The sequence below is a fragment of the Alternaria burnsii genome, assembly GCF_013036055.1.
Source record: "Alternaria burnsii strain CBS107.38 chromosome Unknown 746, whole genome shotgun sequence".
NCBI lineage: Eukaryota > Fungi > Ascomycota > Dothideomycetes > Pleosporales > Pleosporaceae > Alternaria > Alternaria burnsii.
In genome coordinates, this window is record NW_024066109.1 from 1,436,321 (window position 1) to 1,456,702 (window position 20,382).

Consider the following 20,382-nt stretch of genomic DNA (forward strand, 5'->3'; position numbering starts at 1 on the left):
CACAAGTCTCCAGCATGGCTCAGTTCAACGTGGGTCCTACCAAGTCACGCTACTGCTGTTATCGTACTAATAATCCAAGATCACCCTCAAGAAGGACGCTCCCAAGGAGGAGCTCGAGGCAGCAAAGAAGCACGTCACCGACCAGGGCGGCAAGATCGTCAATGAGTTCACCCTCATCAAGGGCTTCACGTACGTATTGGCATGCCCACATCTCCCCGCAACACGGCTGACATGTCACAGTGCTGAGATTCCCGACGACGCCGTCTCAACCCTTGAGTCCAACGAGCACGTCACCGTCGAGAAGGACGCCGAGGTCCGTACGCAATAGGTCGTCTACACAGCCACCGCTGATGGGTACCACAAAGATCCAAATGTAATACCGTAGGTGACAATGTGGGGGCATGATGCATGAGCACATGATTTCATGGGTATATAGCAATAATTGACAGCCGTGCCGATAACTTGTCTTCTCCCTCTGGTATCTTCATTTCTGCTTCCTCCTTGCACTCTCCTTGGCCTCCTGCACAGTGTCTACCCTCCCCACACCCCTCAAACTAAGGTACACATCGGTACCCCATCCCCAGAGGCTTTGTACCGCAATACCCCCACCAAAGTATTCCGCGTAGGCCCTCCCCAGCGGCAGTCCATAGCCCAGCCCAGCCAGACTGTTCACTCCATCACCGCCTGCTCCTGAAAAAGCGTTCAGCGCATCCATGCCGTTGGCTGAGTTATTACCACCTGAGAGGGTCGAGGTTGCTTGCGCGTCGTTGAAGGTAGTGAAGCTGTAGTCCCAGATATGCGAGAGGTTGTCGGGAGAGATGCCACCGCCTCGGTCGCGGATTCTTATTGTTACTCCCGGCGTGCTGTGCTTGAGGGGGAGGATGTTCGAGTCGGGTGGAGGCGATGTAGGCGAGTTGTTGCCTGTGAAGCGCTGCGAGACTTGGTCTACGTTTCCCTGGTCCTCATTTTCAATCTTCTTCTTCTTGCGAACATCTGCTACGTTCTCGCTTCTCCTATCCTCAGGTACGAGTTCCGGAAGTGGGGCAATGGTCACTTCGATGGGTTCGCGCTCCATGCCACTCTCTACCGTCGCGCGGAACGCGTTCTTGAGCAGTTCAGTGATGATGTATTCGAGGTGGACAGGTATATGCGCGAATTCGTAGTCGGGTTCGCCATTGATGACAATGGTTGGTCGGACGCCGTATTTCAGCTCGCAGATTTCGCCCACCACGTTTGCGCAATGATCTACAATCCTCGCAGGCCTGAGCCTAGTATCGATAACACCAATATATCCTGGGTTCTCGTCTACGTCGTGCATCACATCGCAATGCGGTTGACTGGAGAAATGCAGCGAAAGGTGTTGCTCTGCAATCAATCTCGTGCCTATGCGCGCTCGTAGATGCTCGTCCAGGAAACGCGTCACGTCCTTGGGACTGATGTACTTCCTAGCCTCTAAAAACCCTCTTGCCAGTATACTAATGGTATTGGCATGTGTTTGTACCAGGTCTGCCATGACCTCTGTAAACTTGACTTCCTCCTCGAGCGTCGTTATCTCCTGCTCGGCCCATGGTAAAAGCGTCGATAAGCTATGCATGTAATTCGAGTGTATCTTGGAGACATGAGGATTAGATACAACGATAAACGGGAGGTTACGGAGCGATTGTATTCGGTGCGCGAGGCGGGCGGGCAGGATCGAGAGGGTAAAGTTGGCGGATGTGAGGAGTTGTTGGGTTGTGAGCGGAGGTCTTCCGTGTCTGTTGCGCACGCGACAACGTTAGCCAGGGTCTTTGGTAGATGGACTCTGGATCACATCTGACAGTACTCACTTGACTAGATCGGCAAGCGTCAAAGGATGCAACGGCAAGCTTGCCAAGTGCGAGATGTCGTTGTCAGTAACCGTCTTGGTATGCAGCTTCCGATAGCAACTCCCTCTGGCAAACAATGCGCTGCGTGCCTTTCTGGCCGTACGCGGACAGCACAGTCGTATCATCTGCGACTGAATAATCAAAGGCCGTTGAACCTGTGCCATGGCTCCGTGTTGCAGAGCTCGATGGTGGGTGGCTTTGTGGGCTGGTGTTGGAATGACTCGTCGACCAAGTTGCGAGAGGGTGATGGAGATATCTTGTGACTGCTAATTGAATAGAGTCATGCAAGTGCAATCGTGTGGCAATTTCCAAAGCTATTAATTGATCGCCATCACGAATGGAAGCTGTCGTTTGAAGGTCGTTCGGACCCGCTGCGTTCCATTTCGGCGGGAACTATTGAGTTGTGGGGGAAGCTTCACCAAGCTCAGCTGGGCATGCGGGATGCTGTAAGCGGTGTGAAGTCTGATGTCATTTGTTCGACTAACAACATCCTGGAGCAGCCCATCAATACCACTCTCATTCCACATAAAGCATCGCAATCGGCAATACTCATAGCGTGACATCTTGCACGAACAGACTATGCATAAAGTTACGAGGTTTCCAAGTGAAGATGGTATAGTTTAAAGTAAAGTACAAGAACACATCTCATCGTTTTCCTAGAGACGCATTGCCATGGCACCCATAGTCTTTCGTCCTATACAATATAGTAGAAGCAAGCAACAACTTTTACCCTAGGCCAAAGCCGTTCAGCAACGCCACGCAATGCTCATACTCAATCTCCTTGTCGTCATATCAATCAAACAAACGCGAATTCAAAGAACTTTTGCGAGGTAATCAAGCCTCTGGGTATATGTTTGTAAGACCTGTTGGAACACCAGAAACAATCGACTTTTTGGCACATAATATCAAACATCGTGCGAGGAGCTGCTGATGGAACTGCGACTGGTACCATCGGTAATATGAGTCGCGATACTCATGCGCTGGAACGGCGAAACTAGGTTTTGTTCGCGAGATGGCGGACTCGACAAACCCTGACTTCCTGCCGGTGACGAAGGTGGTGGGTGGCTTGGCAGAGCATCATTTGCGCCATAGCGCTCCCGGAGGCGCTTGATCTCGCGAAGTCGGTTACGCCAGGATGATATAGACTCGCCTCCTTCACGAATGTACCATACACTGGAGAAGACGACCGCGTTGATGGCCATAAGGCGGCAGTAGTCAGCAAGGTACTTGCCACACAGAATCTTGGTCTCGACAGCAGGAGATATATCGGGGAAGCCTGACTTTGAAATGGTCTGGATCTTGTAGTAGCGATTCCTGCCGTCGGGATCTGCGTCCAGTCGACGGTCAACGAAACTAGCCCTAGACTCTGGGGAAATCACGATGTGTACGTAATTGAAGGCGGACGGGAACGTGTTAAAGTCGTAAGGTAACCCTGAGTCGTTGAAGATGATGTTGACAAAGTCGTTACCAATATGTCGTTTTTTGTTTGGGTATGTCATGTCGTCATCGCGGTTGGTAGGCATCATTGTAGGAATGTGGAAGACGAGCTCCATGCAGCGGTCGCGCCAGCAATAGGTAAACTCGCCATCAATATCCTCGCGAGTGTCCAGACCACCAGTGTTAAATTTTGCACCCTTCAGACGGCACAAGGTACCTAGGTCACTAAGGAACGCGGTATACGCTGGGGACCCCATGTCGTTCATGAAAATGTCTCTTTCGTTCGTTTGGCCTTCGCCAATATAGATGACACCCACTTTGTAGTTGTCAACCGTTGCAATTCGGTCGAACGTAGTAATAGCACGGCGTGTCGGCTCGTCGTCGGGCAAAGGAATTGGCGGATTGCTCAGGTCGAGCGGCGCGTAGAAGGATTGGAAGATGTCGTCTGGTAGAATTCCAACATAGGTGTTGGAGTAGAATGCTTCAGAGGCAAGGCCGATAGTGATCGGTACCTGATGTCGCGGCGGTGAGGTAATTAGGGGCCGCACCTTGATGAAGCGAGTACCGCACTGTCAGTCGTTAGCAGATGTATTACCCTTTAGCAACCCGGATGACGTACTGGCCGACGGGTTGTGACGACGGAGGCACCTGTCCTTGCCGCAGTCTCTATTGTTATAAGAGCGTTACCAACGATCCAGGTCTTCTTCCAGACTTCGCCATCGCCAGGTTTGAAGGAGCTCTCCTCCCGCGTCGTCTCATCGCGATCTGTATATGCTACCATATTCATGATATCTAGAATGACTTGTCCTTGCTCTTCCATGACTTGCCTCCCAGAGCTATCGGTATAGTATAAGTTCTTTGTGATCCACGGTATCTGCTTCGGACGGTCCTCCATCTTCAATGCCATGAACCAGAATGTAATGACGTGATACGCGAGCGAGTAAAGATACTGAGGTAAGTCGTCCTCAACACTTCTTGGCTTGTTTGTAATGGAATCTGACGATGCCGCAAAGTCTCGTGATGCACCACTATGCCGCAGGGTCCGATGCCCACTTTGCAACGAATGCCCATTGACTGTCCTGTCACGCTGGTCGCGTATGTGTTGTAGGTATCGGAAGCACACACCGAAAACCAACTTGAACTCATCTTCACGGAAGTTCTTAAAGAGCTCCGGAAGACGCGCTAAAGAAGTGAGGAACTCCAAGATGTGTATCGCAGTGGCCGGCTTGGTGATGATTTGCGACATTTTCTGAATAATGCCGTCAAGTGACTTGCTAACCGAGAGCGGGATTTCGAAACAGCAGACCGACAGTGCGTGAATACACCATTTTGAGGTTCTATCCCATTGTACAATGCCCTGCAGGAATGCTTTAACAAGATCGTCTTCTTCGCTCTTTTCGAAATACTCGTGATAGCTGATGATGATGGTCAGTATGTGAAACAGGCACACTGCAACATCAGCCTTTTTCAGAAGCGTGTGCGGCGGAGGTTCGTGGAAGCTCGCATTCCGCACCTGTTCACAAAGAACATTCCGCAGCATCTTGAGCTGAGCAACACAACTGCGAACCAGCGCTTGGTTCGAGAGTTGAGGTCCAAGATGGACGAGTACGTAACTATAGATCTCCCAATCAGGTGGTCTCTGTAGAAGTGAGATGATCAACTCGAGCCACAGTGTAATTTCCATGTCTAAGATGTCATCATCCAGGGGATATTTCGCCGCGTCAATGTGAGAGAACACGACCCGGCTTGAGTCAGATGGAGGTTCCTCAGGTAATCCTTTGGGACCAGGATACATCCACAAGGGAGGTATCGGTTTCGAAACACGACCGGCTGGAGCAGTTGTGCGGCCTGTATGTCGATTGAGGGAAGACCGAGGACTTGAACCAGAAGTCTTGCGCTGCTCGCGCCACGAGAGAGTATCTTCTGATCTACTATGGTCACCCGCTGAGCCTTCATCCATCTTCTCCGGTGCAACTGCTGTTTCCTCGGTGCGGCAAAGTTCAGCGGCAATCCTCTGGCCTTCAGGGTCAGAGCTGACTATCAGAGCGTGGCGGGCATCAGCGCGCAAACGAAATAGTAGTTTGAGAGCGGTAAGACGTGCATCGTGCGCATAAGCGTCCCTTCCAGCAATTTGCCGTAGTAGTTCATAAAGAATGCGTGTCTTTTGCGCCGAATGTGTCACGCTTCGGGTGAAGAGCCGTACGTAAGCAGTTGCGATGATGTTGCAAGGGGAACAACCATCTTCTTTGAGAAAAAAGGGGTGAGACTGCCATGACGGTAGAGAGGACGTCATGGAAGCTTGTGGGCGGTCCAGACGTCGCTGTAAGATGAGAACAATGTGTGAGAACCGGGCCGTTGATGCTTGATCAGCGACGTTCATCGCGAAGTCCACCAGTTCTTGCAAGACTTCTATGTCCTCTTCTTTTTGGACCCGGCTGAGAAGAAGTTCTTCGGACTCCAATACTATTTGGCTCGAACACAATAACTCGACAGCATCGTGCGTTTCCCGTAGCGACTGGATTACGAGCAATCGAAGTGAGCGCGGTCTTGTAGCATCGTCGAAGATACCAGAGACCAGACGGTGGCAAAGATCAAGCCACCCGGCGTTCGAAGGGTTGAGGTAGCGTCCGGTGGCAAAGTATTGTATGACCCTCTCCGCAGTCGCATCACTGATACGGTGTGAGATTAGCAAGAAGAGCTCCATCACAGCCTCGCGTTGGATGAAGTCGAGTGCGTCGCTCATGTGATCTAGTTTGACCAACACTTGATATATGCCGTCATCTGAGTCACGCCGAAAGAGCTCCGGGTGGGGTGCAGAAGCGTCGTTGCTATGCTCTGCTCTGCTAGCATTGGATGAGCTGTCTCCATGAGGCGACATCTGTCTTTCAATGACATCCTTCTTTGTGTCGCTCCCATGATCTGCCGACCTAGTCGTCTTGGTTTGGATACGCTCGTCGTCACGTTCTGCACATACACGTATAACTTGTAGCATGTCTCCCAAGTCACTTTCCGCAAGTAACAGGTCCCTCATGCCTTGTTGAGCTAGAACCGCATCTATCAGACTGACGACTATCTGCTCTTGGTCGGTGCCTGGTATCTTGATGGAAGCGTTCAAAGCTGGGAAGAGCAAGGACAGGGGCACTTTAGGCAGCTCATTTCGGCCGTCTTCTAGGAGGAGAAGGCGCAAAACCAGAGTCGTACCCCTGTACATGCTCTCTAGCTTTCTCTTGAGCCCGTCGTTTTCCAAGGTCTCTCGACTTGGGCCGTCCAGAAGCATATGCAACAGTTCGGATATAGCAGCTTGACCGACATGGGACTTGAACAGATTGCTCAACGTATTCCAGGCTTGATCCTGGAGTTCGGTGATTCTCTTGTGGATTTCACACAAAACCTCGAGACACATGCGAAGCGAGCGCCTCGGGATATGAACATAGGTGACGATGGTGTCGAAAAGCTTGACGCCGCACTCGACATCAGGTCGATGAGTTGTAGCCCTGCAGATGGCGACGGTCCGTCGTATGAGAAGATCCAAGTCGTCGTCGGTAAAGACCTTGGCGTTGAACTTGCAAATGTCGGTGGCATACTGGAAGGCTCGAAACATGTTTGCGGCTTCTTGGGGAGGGTTGGCGGCACTTCTTTTCCCATTTGCTTTGCTCCTCATGCCGCGGAAGGCATCACAACTAGCCTGGAAGCAGCTGTCCAAGGAGGTCAGGATGAAGGAGACCATGCCCGACTCGCACGAATCGATGTCGCGCCCATGATTGGTAAGGGTGGTAATGACTTCAAGTCTCCTGTCGAAAAAGCGGTCGTTCTTACGCAGACAGGCGGCGTCGAAGAAGAGAGTGCGCTCGATGCTGGCCAGGTCAGACAGGGACGCACAGCTCTTCAGGAGCTTGTACCCCGCCTCTGCGACGTCGTCGGGCTGCTCGGGAAGGAGCAAGTCGCTTGCGACAGACCACAGCCCCAGTATGTTCTGCACGGGATAGGCCTCGAGGATGTCACATATCTTGTCCACGGCCACGGCGCGCTCGGTGAATGGGCGGTTCCGATGTAGCTGCTCGATCAGGTCGTCGAGTTCTGGTGGTCCACCGGTAACAGGCTTGCCCGTCCGCTGCTGGCCTGTGACCTGGCTGATGCGCTGAAGGGTACCGTCGGCTGAGTGCGGGCTAGGGATGGAGCCGGGACGTATGGTGCCCAGCGAGGGAGTGCGCGCAGGCGTGCTGGTGGCAGACGAGACAGAGGGCGGCGGCGTCGGGCTCTTCAGACGGCCGCCCGTCAAAGAGCGGAAGGCTGTGAAGAGCGCCTGGGTGGAGGAGCGGCGGTCGGGCGTGTGGGGGACATGGTCGGGCGGCGGAGACATGCGTCTGGGTGTCGCGGATCAGCGTCGCCGGGTGGATGTCTAGTAGGTAGGCTCCAGGACTGCCGCTGCAAAGGCTAGAGAAGAGAGCTGTGAGAGTGGCGCAGGCGCATCGAGTCTATCATGGGTGCTGGTCGGCAGAGAGGCGGGGCTGTCTGTGGTGCCCATTTAGGACTGGGGAGGGAACGCGGCTGCACGGGACGAGGCGGCGACGGGTTACGCCTGGGGGGAAGACGAAGTAGTGGCGTGCTCGGTGGGGAGAGAGCAGGACAGCATCTTGTCGTGTCATGGATGCTCTCTCGGAAAATCATCTGGGGTTATGTACCTAATCCCTGTCCACGCCAGAGCTCTTCCTAGGCCTTAGCGCCCTCAAGTGGGACACCCCAAACAGCAACCATCTGCCAAACATTTGCTCTCTTTCTCACTCCAAGCCACCCGTCCAGATCCTCTGCTGCTTCCACCCCATCACCATGGCCGCCGACATCGCCACCCTCTCCCAGCTGCTCCAGGCCAGTTTGGACCCTCGGCAGAACAAGCAGGGTGAGTACCATTGTTTACCGCAGTGCTGCACGTCGTGTAGCCTGCACTTGCCGTGCAAGACGATATGCATACATTTCCATGCATATCCGACGCCAAAGCAGTTCGTCTTGCACATGCCGACACATGCGCATTTTGCCAACTTGCCCCTCCGCCTCTCAACACTATTCAGCACCACGTGCTAACTTTTCAAAGCCGAAGAAGCAATCACCCAAGAGCAGACCAAGCCCGGCTTCTCCCTCACCCTCCTCCAGATCGTCGCCTCCGACGCAAATCCCCAAACCACACGTCTCTCCGCCGCGCTATACTTCAAAAACTTCATAAAGCGGAATTGGGTCGACGAGGATGGCAACTACAAACTGCCCGAGAGCGAGGTTGTGGCAATCAAGCGGGAACTCATAGGCCTCATGGTATCCGTACCCGCAAACCTACAAGCGCAATTGGGTGAAGCCATTAGCGCCATTGCCGACAGCGACTTCTGGCAGCGATGGGATACCCTGGTCGACGACCTGATTTCACGACTCACTCCCGACAACACAGTGGTCAACAACGGTGTATTACAAGTCGCGCACTCCATCTTCAAGCGCTGGCGTCCGCTGTTCCGATCCGACGACCTCTTCACCGAGATCAACCACGTCCTGTCCAAGTTCGGCACTCCCTTCCTCCAACTGCTCGAGAACACCGACACCCTCATCACAAACTCCCAAGGCAACCCACAGGTGCTCAAGAACGCCTTCACAACCTTAGACTTGCTTATCAAGCTGTTCTACGATCTTTCTTGCCAGGACTTGCCTCCCGTCTTCGAAGACCACATCGCCATCATCTCAGGACTCCTCCACAAGTACCTCGTCTTCGATAACCCCGCATTACACACCGACGATGACACCGAGTCAGGGCCGCAGGAATACGTACGCGCGGGTATCTTCGAGGCGCTCATGCTTTATATCCAAAAGTACGAGGACGTATTTGGCTCGCAGCTTGGACAATTCATCGAGAGCACATGGAGTTTCCTCATGTCGGTTGGCCTCGAGACAAAGTACGATATCCTCGTCAGCAAGGCGTTACAGTTCCTCACTGCAGTCGCGTCTACGCAACACGCTGAGGCCTTCAACAATCAGTCCGTCTTGGTTCAGATTATCGAGAAGGTCATCTTGCCCAATCTCACTCTGCGCGAGTCCGACGTCGAGCTTTTCGAAGACGAGCCAATTGAGTTCATCAGGAGGGACTTGGAAGGATCCGACAACGACACTCGCCGTCGTGCTGCCACCAACTTCTTGCGTCAACTCATGACTCGCTTCGAGACCTTGGTCACAACTACCTCCCAAACGTATATCGATGCCTACCTCCAAAACTACGCTCAGGACAGCGAGAACAACTGGAAGTCAAAAGATACCGCAGTCTACCTTTTCACCGCCATTGCCGCCAAGGGAACTGCTACCGCTGGCCAAGGTGTTATGAGCGTCAACGAGAATGTCAATATTCTCGAGTTCTTCCAGACACACATTGCAGCTGACCTCCAGGCACAAAACGTATCACCCATATTGAAGGTTGACGCTATCAAGTTTCTCTATGTCTTCCGCAGCCAGTTGTCGCCAGACCTCTGGCGGGCTGCATTCCCTCTGCTTGTGAATCAGTTGGGCAACGACAATTACGTCATTCACACATACGCTGCTATTGCTGTGGAGCGTGCTCTGTACATGACAGACAGCAATCGACAGCCCATCATTCCCAAGGCAGACGTTGTTGGTTCATCGAAAGACCTATTGACACACCTGTTCAAGCTCATCACAAAGAGCTCCGCGCCGGAGAAGATCCAAGAGAACGAGTTCTTGATGAAGTGCGTCATGCGAGTACTCATCTTCATCCGTGACGGCGTTCTACCGATTTGCGAGACCATCCTACAGAGTTTTATCAACATCGTCAAGGTCATAAGGCACAACCCCAGCAATCCTCGCTTCCAATACTACATGTTCGAGGGCATAGGAGCACTCGTTCGATTTTGCGCGCCGAAACATCCTCAGTTCTTCGAAGAAAAGCTCTACGAGCCGTTCGCTGCTTGCCTGCAAGCCAATGTCGAGGAGTTTTCTCCTTACATCTTCCAGCTCTTCTCTGCGCTGCTAGAAGCAAACCCTTCAAGTGGGCTGAGCGAATACTACAGGGGCCTGTTCGTTGTCATCATTCAGGGTGCTGTCTGGGAGCAACGTGGTAACGTACCAGCGCTAGCTCGTCTACTGAGTGCAATGGTCGCTCGCGACGCAGAAAACATCGTTGCAACCAAGCAACTGGAGCCCATCCTGGGTATTTTCCAGAAGCTTGTTACCAGCAAGGCGCACGAGACGTACTCCTTTGAGCTTATTGAAGCCGTTGTCGCACACATTCCAGCGAACGCGCTGCAACCCTACTTCTCTACAATTCTCCAGCTGATGCTAACAAGGCTGTCAAACATGAAGACTGAGAACTTCCAGCAGCGTTTCATCGCATTCTATCACTTCGTCTCGGCACGACTGGACAAGGGATTTGGCACAGACTTCTTCATCGAAGTTTCCGATCAGATCCAGAAAGAGTAAGTCATTTTCATGTTTCGGAAGCTATTGAAACGCTTGCTAATGTTATAACAGTATTTTCAAGCCTATCTACTTGACTGTCATTCTTCCAGACACCCAGAAGCTCGCTCGCCCGACCGATCGCAAGACCGCTGTTGTGTCTTTTACAAAGACACTGGGCGATTCGCAAGCTTTTGTCGACCGTTACCCCAAGGGTTGGGCCCTTACGACACAGCGCCTGGTTGAGCTTCTCGTCAACCCGCCTGTACCCACGTCTGCAGACGACATCATTCCCGATGCCGATGTCGACGAGCTCGGTTTCGGCGTTGGTTTCACCCAGCTAAACACCTGCAAAAAGGCGCCGCGAGACCCCTTTCCGGAGATCACTAACGTGAAGGAGTGGGTGGGAAATTATTTGAAGGATGCCAACAGCCGTCACAATGGCCGCGTCGCTACGATCATGCAAGAGCGTTTGGACGACACTTCCAAACAGGTTCTTGCTGGTTACTTGGCCTAGAGCTGTATGTGCTTCGAGGAGTTGTTTAGGGGCATCGGAGAAGACAAATGCATCTGTCTGCATGTGGGGTTGGGCGTGGAAAAGCAGCCGAGCCGGCTTTCTAGGATTTAGGATATGATACCAGGTAGAAAAAGTGGTGGAGTTTTCAATAAGGAACAAAGCTGAATTCATTTTCGTGGAGCACACACATAGTGTGCATGATCAAATCACTGCATCTAATCAAGCTTCTTGCACCTCATAGCTCACCTTGGTGACACCCTTCTGTCTCTTGATATTCCTCACCACGATTTTCCCACACTCTTTCAGCTTCTGCACGTGCGTACCCCCACAAGGATAACTTCCTTCGCTTCCTATCTCCACGACCCTGACCCCATCCTCTTCATCCCCTTTCAGAGTCTCCATGACCCCTGTACACTCTTTCTTCGCCTTTTCTTCGTCCCAAAAGTGAATCTTGACGTCCATGTCTGCAGCCACCATCTCGTCGACTCGAGCCTGTATCTCAGCCTTTTTGTCGCTTGGAATGAGACCCAAGAACTCTACAAAGGCTGCACCAGGGTAATGGGATGCTTTTCCATCAACCACGTCCGGAGCTATTGAACCGGCAGCCCTGAGGTGGGCAGCTGCGAGACCGATTACGTGGCCTGCCGTGTGGATACGGGAATGCAGACGACGTTTTTCAACATCAATGTTTTGTTCAGCGTCGACTTTTCCCTCAAACTGCTTTTCTGAAGGAGAAGAGAAGACACCCATATGCAATATCGTAGGATCTACCTTTCGCACTTGATGCACGTGGAATGTTGTGGATCCTGCGGAAATGGTTCCAGTATCCGAGGGTTGGCCGCCGCCCTGAGCGTGAAATATGGTTGAAGGCGTCGTTAGGACGTAGGGTTCTGTTTCTGGTGGTGGCTTAAAGAGCGATTGGGTTTCTGGAGACAGAGATGATAGTGGATGGATTGAGGTTATGGGTGAGGTATGGTTGTATCTTTGGCCATCTTTTTGATAGAGCGGGTCTGTCCTTCGGGAAAGAGGGTCTGCCATTATGCTGAGAGGTCTCGAGATATGCGAGGTGCTAATGATGGTGAATTGTTTGTAGGTGTGCCGAGTTGTTGGTGCTCGATATGATGTTGTGCCGCGGAAAACAATTGCGAACGCTGGATATCTCAACACTTTGCGGCACATGCAGCAGATGATATGCTCATATAATAGAAATGCAACGAGATTGAGTCACTTGCAATGACCAAAGTCGAAGTAGGAAAAGAACCTTCGAGATGATCAGAAGCTGAAGTATGGATCGGAAATGCGCCCTTAGGGTTTACATGCACTTAACCGTTTTAGGCAGGTACGAATACCTGTTCTGACGTCTTCTCTTTTGTTGAACGAAGCAAAACGTATTGTCGTCGTAGACAACCATGCACACACACAAAGAACTCTCTGGGACTTGGCACTTGCTACTTATTCGTCGCCAAGGTGCACAGGGGCAGAAAAGGCTACGTTGATGATGTTGCAAGAGGTAGCGCTAATAGTGCTTGCTTTCTTCCCGGATTTTGGGATTGTTTTTTCCAATCATCTAGAAAAGAGGTCGCTCGTATCGAGCTATGTCTATGAAAACTCATTGGAATACCCCGAGAAAGAGTTGTTTGAGGCAAACCAAACCCAGTATTCTAGCTCCATCCAACCTTCCTAAATGATGTATTTATCGGACTCATATCTGACTGCGGCAGCCCTGAAGCAACTGTCGGAATGCTGAGAAGCGGTCTCCGCACTGGTGGTACTTCTATCGGCCTACTTGCCCCAAATGCCCGGCGCTTTAGAAATGGCTCTTCCATACCCCTTTTCCTCCATCTTTCCTGAACTAGGTTGAACTGCATTCCTGGTGGGAACTCGGGAGTTCGTGTGCGCCGATGTTTGTATGGTGACGAGCTGAAGAGGTCGATGTGCTGCGGTACGCGTTGCCGCCACTGGAACCTGCGTACAAGCCAACATGAGAGAAGAAGGCCCAGAATGAAGAGACTGGCGCAGACAATATGCGGATGTCTATCGAATAATCCGAAAGATCCAAGAACAAGCCCGGTTTTTAGCTCGAGCCATACTATAGATGCGAGAATAAGTGCACCGATGTTCTGTAATAACCAGCTTGTCATTTCTAACATTGCTATCATCAGTCGGTAAAGCTGCTCGCAGCTCCGAAGAAACAGCATTGTGAAAATGAGTTGAGGTCAGTATATACTCCGAGTTGGAGCGATCAAACCGATATAAGGTAATTTCGCTGAATCAATAAGGCTTCTAACAATTTACTACTATCTTTGAGCTTGCTTTCACCAGATAGCATAGGTTACTCTAGTAGAGACGGAGATCTCACATGACTTCAGCTCTTAGCAGTGACGATCTGAGACAGCAACACAATCTGCATCTTCTCAGCTGCTGCACCGACTCAATAGGGTGACAAGCTTGGAAGATCGGGTTATGGCGGCTGTGATAGCATCGGAACTAGAAGCAGAGATGGGCAATGTGACGCTGAAACGAGTAAACGCACTGTGTCCACATATCTATATTACTGCTCGCTGACACAGCGTCACCACAATGTCACAAGCACAGATCAGTGTCCCATTCGGTCTGTTGATCGTTTCACATTTCCCTTTCGATCCATTTATCATCAGAATCTCTATACAAGTGAGCACTATATGGAGCCTCATCTTCGCGATCTGGAACCAATATCCATTGAGCATTTCTTCGCTGTTATTTTAGCACTAGCCGTCACGTTACTCGTTTTGCTCTGCGTTATTATCGTGAAGTACGAGATGCGTGATTGTTCATTTCTACGATCTCGGTTTCAAGCTGGGAAGCAATCTTGGCTTGTTATAAGCTATGGAACATTATCACATACTTCACATTCAGATTCTGAGATTGCCATCGCTGGAGAGACTGTTTGAGTCGTGCATCATGACGTGCTCACCTACATGAATGCTCTCAGCCGGACTACTCCTTCTATCTTTCTTCTCTGGAATGCTACGCTGGCATTACGCTGAAAAGAGTTGCGGTAACGAATCTTATTGTATCAGTCCTTCGTAAATATCCGAGTGAGTATATGCGAAATTGGTACCTCTTGTGCTCATCTTTATTGGTACTTCTGGATGGAAAAGCTCGCGTGTCCGATGTATAGATAAACAACTGCAATAATAGGTCATACTTGCACTTTGGAACTCCAATACGCGTGTCATGTGCTCAGTCCCACACCAGATGCGGAAGACGCACAGGGGAAATGTTAAACCGAGATGCGATGTGTCGAGCTTGTTATGTCGCACTTTGTCATGGGACTGTATGTGTCCTTCTTCGTCACTAACGGTTTTGTCTGCGCGGATCTGGACCGTAAAAGGTTGTAGTGGAGTGGATGGTCTGGGGCCTGCCTCGCTCTACCTCAGCACCTCCCGTGCTCACATCCTCATTTCTCACTGCAAGGCTGGCCACTTCTCCTGCTATCGATTGGATGCGCCCATATGGCGGTGGATTCATATTTCCCGCACCTGCCGTTGTACCGCCTTGAGCCGCTACGTCTTCCTGTAACCCGTCATGCCGCTGCTGAATGTACTGTACTGGTGGCCGCGAGTTCTTTGGAGGATCGAGCCCTCCGTATCGTTTCTTGAGCTCCTTAAGCCCAAGCTCAGTCTTACCGACAATCTCTTCCTCTTCTTCAACAGCCTTTTCAAGTTGCTCCCATAGTTTTCCAACTACTTCGTCCAGCTGTGAGATGCGGCTTCGGCTATGCTTTGGTATCCGCACAGGAAGGAACTCTTGCTGCGGTTGCGGCTTCTCGCCATGATATAGAGGAGCCCGGGGCGGACCCTCGACGTGGGTGTATAGACCGATGCCTGTTACGTATGGAGTTGTACCAGGCGGACAAGGGGTTTTGAAGGCGTCGATGAGATCGGCATTCATACGGGCTTTGCGAGCAGCTGCCTCTTCGGATGCGAGGGGCGTGAATTTAGCTGACGGTTCTTCTGATGTAGGGACATCTGGGGCGCTTTGCTGGTGCGAGGCTGTTGGCGAATCGCTTTCGGATGCTATCATGGCAGCCCGGTCGGAATGAATATGGGGCGAATTGACAATCTGTCGCATGTTATTATCTTTGCCGGGCCCGCTCTGTGTGTGATTCAGGTAGATGTAGGTCATCAAAATTGATGGAGAGATTGTGTTGAAGCTCTGATCATCTGGTGTAACATATTGACCCCTTCAGCTTTTTGAACTGCTCCCAATCACGGGGCGACTGGCTTCGTTGAGAAGGTGCAACTGTGGTATTTACACAGACACACTCACTACGTGCAAATGAAAACGTACTTGCCTGTTATCCCTGCGCTCGACCGATGACTCTACCATAATTTCGTGGTGGAGAGCGAAAACAACGCTCTACTATGCTCAGATGTCAGGATCGCGTCGGGCTAAAATCGCGTCCCGAGTACTGTATCGATACCGGCCGTCCAACTAGCCCCAATACGTCACAACTCTATTTACTCCATCAATGCGTCATTACCAGATCATCATCGATCCGCTCCCGAGCCGAACTCCACAACGTTCAGGAACGCGCCAAAACAATTAAGTGCTGACATCAGGACAAAATGGTATTGGTTACCGTGCCTCCCGGGAAGCGGCACGTCACTGCACGCCATGGTCTTAGATCTCTTGACCTAAGGGGGTTGTTGCTGCTGTCCTATGACCTATGTTGTAACCATGCAGTCTACAAAGTTATTTAGGAATGCTGTTTCCCTGCGTTGCTGCAAATCATCTTCCATAATCACAGCAACCCTACCACGTGCATTCATTACTCGGATTATTCCTACTACCTCTCGACCTTATTCGTCGACCCCGCCAAACAATACCGACCGCTTTAAGGGCCCAGTCGAAACTTCCTCAACTATGCAGGCAGTAAAAAACACCATTGCCGAGAATTTCGGTAAAGTCGTCTCAGGCGCCCATGACCTCGCACCCGCAGACCAGCAGTTCTCCCTTGAGGAAGTGCCAGATCTCACTGGCAAGGTGGCCGTTGTAACTGGTGGTTCTGAAGGTATCGGCTATGGATGCACGCACACGCTTCTGTCGAACAATATCAAGAAGCTATTCATCATATCGTGGAGCGAAGACATCATTGAGGATGCGCTGAAGGCGATCAAGGAAGAGATGGGAGAGGACAAAGCCAGCAGAGTCGAATGGCTAAAGTGCGATCTCGCCGACTGGGAACAGACGGGCAAAACTGTGTTGGAGATTGCTCAGAAGACAGACAGGATCGACATCTTGATCAACAACGCTGCTCGCGGTATCATGACATACCAACTGGCCAAGAACGGTATCGATCTACACATGGCTTCTAACCACTTCGGCCACGTCGTCCTGACTTCTCACTTGCTACCCTTGCTCAAATCCACTGCCGAGAAGGGCGACAAGGTTCGGATAGTACAGCTAGGGTCCAACGCACACGAGAACGCACCGAAAGACACCAAATTCGAGTCCATCGATGAGCTCAACACAGACCTTGGCCCAATGGCACAATACGGCCGCACAAAGCTCGCTACCATCCTGTACGCGCGCTATCTAGCCCGTCACCTATCATCCTCCCACCCCAACATCCTGTCCAATGTCACACACCCCGGTTTCGTCGAGACACGGCAGTCAGTCGACCACATCCACGAAGCCTACCCGCTCGGTGGCTATGGAATGAGCTACGGCCTCGCACCATTCAAGAAGACACAGTTTGAAGGCGCAGTGAGCACCATGTTTGCGGCGACCAAGACAGAGGGTACAGGCGAGTACATTTGTCCGCCCGCGATACGGGAGCCGGGTAGTGACCTGGCGAATAATGAGAAATTGGGCGAGCAGCTGATGGATCTCACATGGAAGGTTGTCAAGGAAAAGACGAAAAGTTCAAGCGCCGATAAAGGTTGCCCATTCAAGTTATATTAGAAGTACACTTGCATAGTACGTATAGATCGTCTAATCGAACGATGTTAACCGATCAATGCACTTATACGACACCCGTTACATGTGATGCCGCACTCCCAATAGTAGAGAAACTCGCGGCCGTAATTCGTTGCGTCTCATTTCAAACAACTATGGTATCGCTCGCTTGGCGCCTTGCAGACTAAATCCATAACCCATGACAATACCCCGGAATAATGCAGTAGGACTCACAACGCCTGACTCTCATGAGACCAAAGCTCATTAAGCAATCCCCTCCATACCCATTGGCACTTGGAATCCACTAAGACCCTCTCCAGCACTCGTCAACCTAGCGCAAAGGCTCAAGAAAACTACTGTCTCAGTGGCAGCGAGGTAGTTCAGCGTATCCAGCAAAATCTTAAGATGCCGGGTAAAGTTCTCCTCGTATTTAGCAAGCATGTCGAACATCTTGTCGACGCGCTGAGGGTCGTACACAAATTGAGTCGAAGGCCGATGTGTTGAAGCGACTAGTGCAGCGGCAGGCAGCTTGGAGTTCTTGGAAGGGGGAGGAGCGAAGGACGCATTTACTTGAGCGACAAGGTCGGGGTCGCCGGTGACGAGGTAGCGAGAGAGGGAGTAGGTGAAGGATGCGAACATGCTGCATGTTGACATGATCTTGTTGTTGATCTGAAGGCTGTCAGTAACCAAATTCGCTACAAAGAAGTGCTTCTCAACTCACCCGAAGCAGTTTACTGTTAGTAAGCATGCATTCCTTTAAGCAAGTCGCAAGGAAATCCACATGGTCCTGCATCAGCTCATCTACAGTTCGCTTGACTTGCGGACCACCGCTCTCATCCTCTGTTGTCTTCCCCTTACCACGCGCATCCTGTTTCTTCTCCTCACTTATCCGCGACATTAATGATGCCCAATTTGGTTCAATAACTTCTGACGTGCAGTAGTAGGTAAGCTGTTGGACAAAGACTAACATGCGCGCACGCAGTGTCCAAGCTCGGCGTTTCCACTGTTCTATCCGTGGGTTCTTTGATCGATGTTTCCAGGCTGCGTTCTTGCCTTGTTCACCCCAGCACTTGGCGAGATCAGTCTCGAGGTGCTTCAAGCTGAGTAGATATCGGAAGAGTAGTTGGTAACGAGTGAGGGTGACCCGGCTAACGACGAGTGATAGAGGGAATGGCATAGCGTAGTCAAATACCAGTGCTTGATAACCGGTAATGTTGGAGTCGTCGGTGATGGGCGCCGAGTTTGCAGGTGTGTAGTTGGACAGGGTAGCGGTAGCAGCATCCTGGTCGAGACCTTGGACATTGACAATCTTCATTAGCCAATTTGTAAGGCCAGTATCGTTAATCTGAACTTTGATGTCCTCCTTGTACGGGTCCTCCACAGCAACTGATCCAGCATGTCGAGTTGCGAGATCAAGCAGTGACTGCAGCTTTCCAACGTTGACATGTTTTGCTGGTTTCTTGAGCTCAAGCTCGCTCATTTCGAGGAAGTAAGTAAAGAAGTCGGAGCGGTCGAGGAAGAAGTAGTGCTTAAGTGAACGTAATCGTGCCGGCAGTTGGTGTGTAGTGAGAAGCAAATTGAGGAGCGAGGAGTTTGCGTAGGCATAGGAGGAGTTGACGTTGTCTAGAAAGCGTGGATCGTCGAAGCTAGTTGGCGCGTCCTGCACGACTTTACTAACGTCGACGCCTCCACACTCTCGAACCACGTTGAGGTACTTTCCTGCTAGGAGCACCTTGTCTTTGACGGCTTCAAGCTGGGGAGGCACTAGGGCATCGCGTATTGTGTATCTCTTCTCCCAATATTCGTCCGTGTAATCCTGATCCAGCCTTTCTCGCTTGATGCTTCTCTGTTCTTTGATCAAAAACTCAGAATGAGGGTCTTTGATGCCACCATGGTGCAGCCATTCGTTCAGCATAGCCATGTACGGTCTACTGGCTTCTCGCAACAGCGTGGTCAACAGTGCCCGAGCTGCAGGATCTCCTGACATTGAAGATAGTCGCTTAGTGATGAGGCCCAGGACGCTCCCGCCTTTGCAAAGCTTCTTGGTTGCGTTGCCTCCCTCGCGCAACGACTCGAGGATGTTTTCAAAGTCATTGCTGTCATCATCCGCTGAGTCCTCGTCCTTTTCGTCTTCGAGAATGCCGTTTGCTTTGAGCAGTTCGATTCCGGTGGTGTAGAGCTGGAAGAGCATGTGGCTCGTCTGTTTGGTATGCAAGCTCAAGACATGGAGTGTGAAAGAGTCGTTGGTCAGTAGCTGGTTCTCAAGCTGGGCGATGAGTGTGAGGTAGTCCTTGAGCAAGCGCCGCACGGCAGCGCACAGGGCGTGGTTGACTGCACCGTACTCTTCCCGGCTCAACACCTCCACACAAGTCTCGACAGCGATGTAGTGTGTGGCCGTCTTCAGCATCGACTTGGTCAGGTCCCTCAGGCTAGGATCCAAGCCAGGCATCAGGCGAAACTGTGGCCCAACCAAACGCTCCTTCTCTTCATGGGGGTTGTAGCCATCGCCGAAGCGAATGTACTGCCCTTCGAAGCCCATGAAAACAAACAGCAAGTCTTCCAATATAGCCTTCTCTTGTGCCTCGAGCGACAGTTTTGCGAGCGGCGTGGGTTGCAGCGATACAGGAGCGGTGGATGCGAGCGGCGGTATCGAGATGCGCGTGGCCAGCGGGGCGGTCGTGTGTGGTATCAAGGAAGCCTGGGGCTCCCATGGCGGCTGGGGCTCTTCTGGTATCGACTTTTGCGAGGCCGCGCTGCGTGACGGCCTCTCGACATCTCGCGCTTGTTTCTCCGAGCGGCTTCGAGCATGGACTCGACTCTCGCTGGCATGCTTCAGCGGGCTCTTGGTCCGCCTGACCTCCGTCTCCCGCTCGCGCACCTCCTTCTTCTCGACGCGACGCTCGCCTGAGGTTGCGCCTGCGGGGCGCATGGGAGCCGACTGTTTCCTGGCATGTGACGCTGTGGTAGAGCTGCGTCGGTCGAGGTCCTCTCCAGAAGCGACGCGGGGTCGCGCACTCGACGTGTAATTGGCATTGACAGAGCGGCGATCAGCGCTGGACAAGGACTTCATGGTCGGCACGGTGCGGGAGGACATGTTGGCGGGCAAGGCACTCCATGGAGCCTGGGGCACTTTTGTCTTGCTTGTCGCTGCGCCGAATCGATGTTTGGGCTGCAGTAGCCGTG

At 51.8% G+C, this 20,382-nt stretch overlaps 9 protein-coding genes across 9 annotated transcripts; 3 read left to right on the forward strand and 6 right to left on the reverse strand.

The window, feature by feature from the left end:
* Window positions 1-14: 14 nt before the first annotated feature.
* Window positions 15-328, forward strand: GT037_003042 (uncharacterized protein; the record flags this gene model as incomplete). Its single annotated transcript, XM_038928089.1, has 3 exons — window positions 15-29; window positions 80-189; window positions 241-328. The coding sequence occupies 3 exons, from the start codon at window positions 15-17 to the stop codon at window positions 326-328; spliced, it is 213 nt and encodes a 70-aa protein (XP_038789367.1).
* A 156-nt stretch (window positions 329-484) lies between these two features.
* GT037_003043 (kinase isozyme mitochondrial precursor) lies at window positions 485-2,029 on the reverse strand (the record flags this gene model as incomplete). Its single annotated transcript, XM_038928090.1, has 2 exons — window positions 485-1,754; window positions 1,827-2,029. 2 exons carry the CDS (start codon window positions 2,027-2,029, stop codon window positions 485-487), a joined length of 1,473 nt encoding a protein of 490 aa, XP_038789368.1.
* Window positions 2,030-2,770: 741 nt separating this feature from the next.
* Window positions 2,771-7,662, reverse strand: GT037_003044 (uncharacterized protein; the record flags this gene model as incomplete). Its single annotated transcript, XM_038928091.1, has 2 exons — window positions 2,771-3,871; window positions 3,922-7,662. 2 exons carry the CDS (start codon window positions 7,660-7,662, stop codon window positions 2,771-2,773), a joined length of 4,842 nt encoding a protein of 1,613 aa, XP_038789369.1.
* A 467-nt stretch (window positions 7,663-8,129) lies between these two features.
* GT037_003045 (cse1-domain-containing protein) lies at window positions 8,130-11,256 on the forward strand (the record flags this gene model as incomplete). Its single annotated transcript, XM_038928092.1, has 3 exons — window positions 8,130-8,199; window positions 8,392-10,759; window positions 10,815-11,256. The coding sequence occupies 3 exons, from the start codon at window positions 8,130-8,132 to the stop codon at window positions 11,254-11,256; spliced, it is 2,880 nt and encodes a 959-aa protein (XP_038789370.1).
* Window positions 11,257-11,475: 219 nt separating this feature from the next.
* GT037_003046 (alanyl-trna synthetase) lies at window positions 11,476-12,294 on the reverse strand (the record flags this gene model as incomplete). Its single annotated transcript, XM_038928093.1, has 1 exon — window positions 11,476-12,294. The coding sequence occupies one exon, from the start codon at window positions 12,292-12,294 to the stop codon at window positions 11,476-11,478; it is 819 nt and encodes a 272-aa protein (XP_038789371.1).
* A 623-nt stretch (window positions 12,295-12,917) lies between these two features.
* GT037_003047 (uncharacterized protein) lies at window positions 12,918-13,397 on the reverse strand (the record flags this gene model as incomplete). The annotated part of the gene is made up of 1 exon (XM_038928094.1): window positions 12,918-13,397. One exon carries the CDS (start codon window positions 13,395-13,397, stop codon window positions 12,918-12,920), a length of 480 nt encoding a protein of 159 aa, XP_038789372.1.
* A 1,195-nt stretch (window positions 13,398-14,592) lies between these two features.
* On the reverse strand, window positions 14,593-15,369 carry GT037_003048 (uncharacterized protein; the record flags this gene model as incomplete). Its single annotated transcript, XM_038928095.1, has 1 exon — window positions 14,593-15,369. One exon carries the CDS (start codon window positions 15,367-15,369, stop codon window positions 14,593-14,595), a length of 777 nt encoding a protein of 258 aa, XP_038789373.1.
* A 795-nt stretch (window positions 15,370-16,164) lies between these two features.
* Window positions 16,165-17,205, forward strand: GT037_003049 (uncharacterized protein; the record flags this gene model as incomplete). The annotated part of the gene is made up of 1 exon (XM_038928096.1): window positions 16,165-17,205. One exon carries the CDS (start codon window positions 16,165-16,167, stop codon window positions 17,203-17,205), a length of 1,041 nt encoding a protein of 346 aa, XP_038789374.1.
* Window positions 17,206-17,463: 258 nt separating this feature from the next.
* On the reverse strand, window positions 17,464-20,293 carry GT037_003050 (uncharacterized protein; the record flags this gene model as incomplete). Its single annotated transcript, XM_038928097.1, has 2 exons — window positions 17,464-17,868; window positions 17,921-20,293. The coding sequence occupies 2 exons, from the start codon at window positions 20,291-20,293 to the stop codon at window positions 17,464-17,466; spliced, it is 2,778 nt and encodes a 925-aa protein (XP_038789375.1).
* Between the last annotated feature and the right edge of the window lie 89 nt (window positions 20,294-20,382).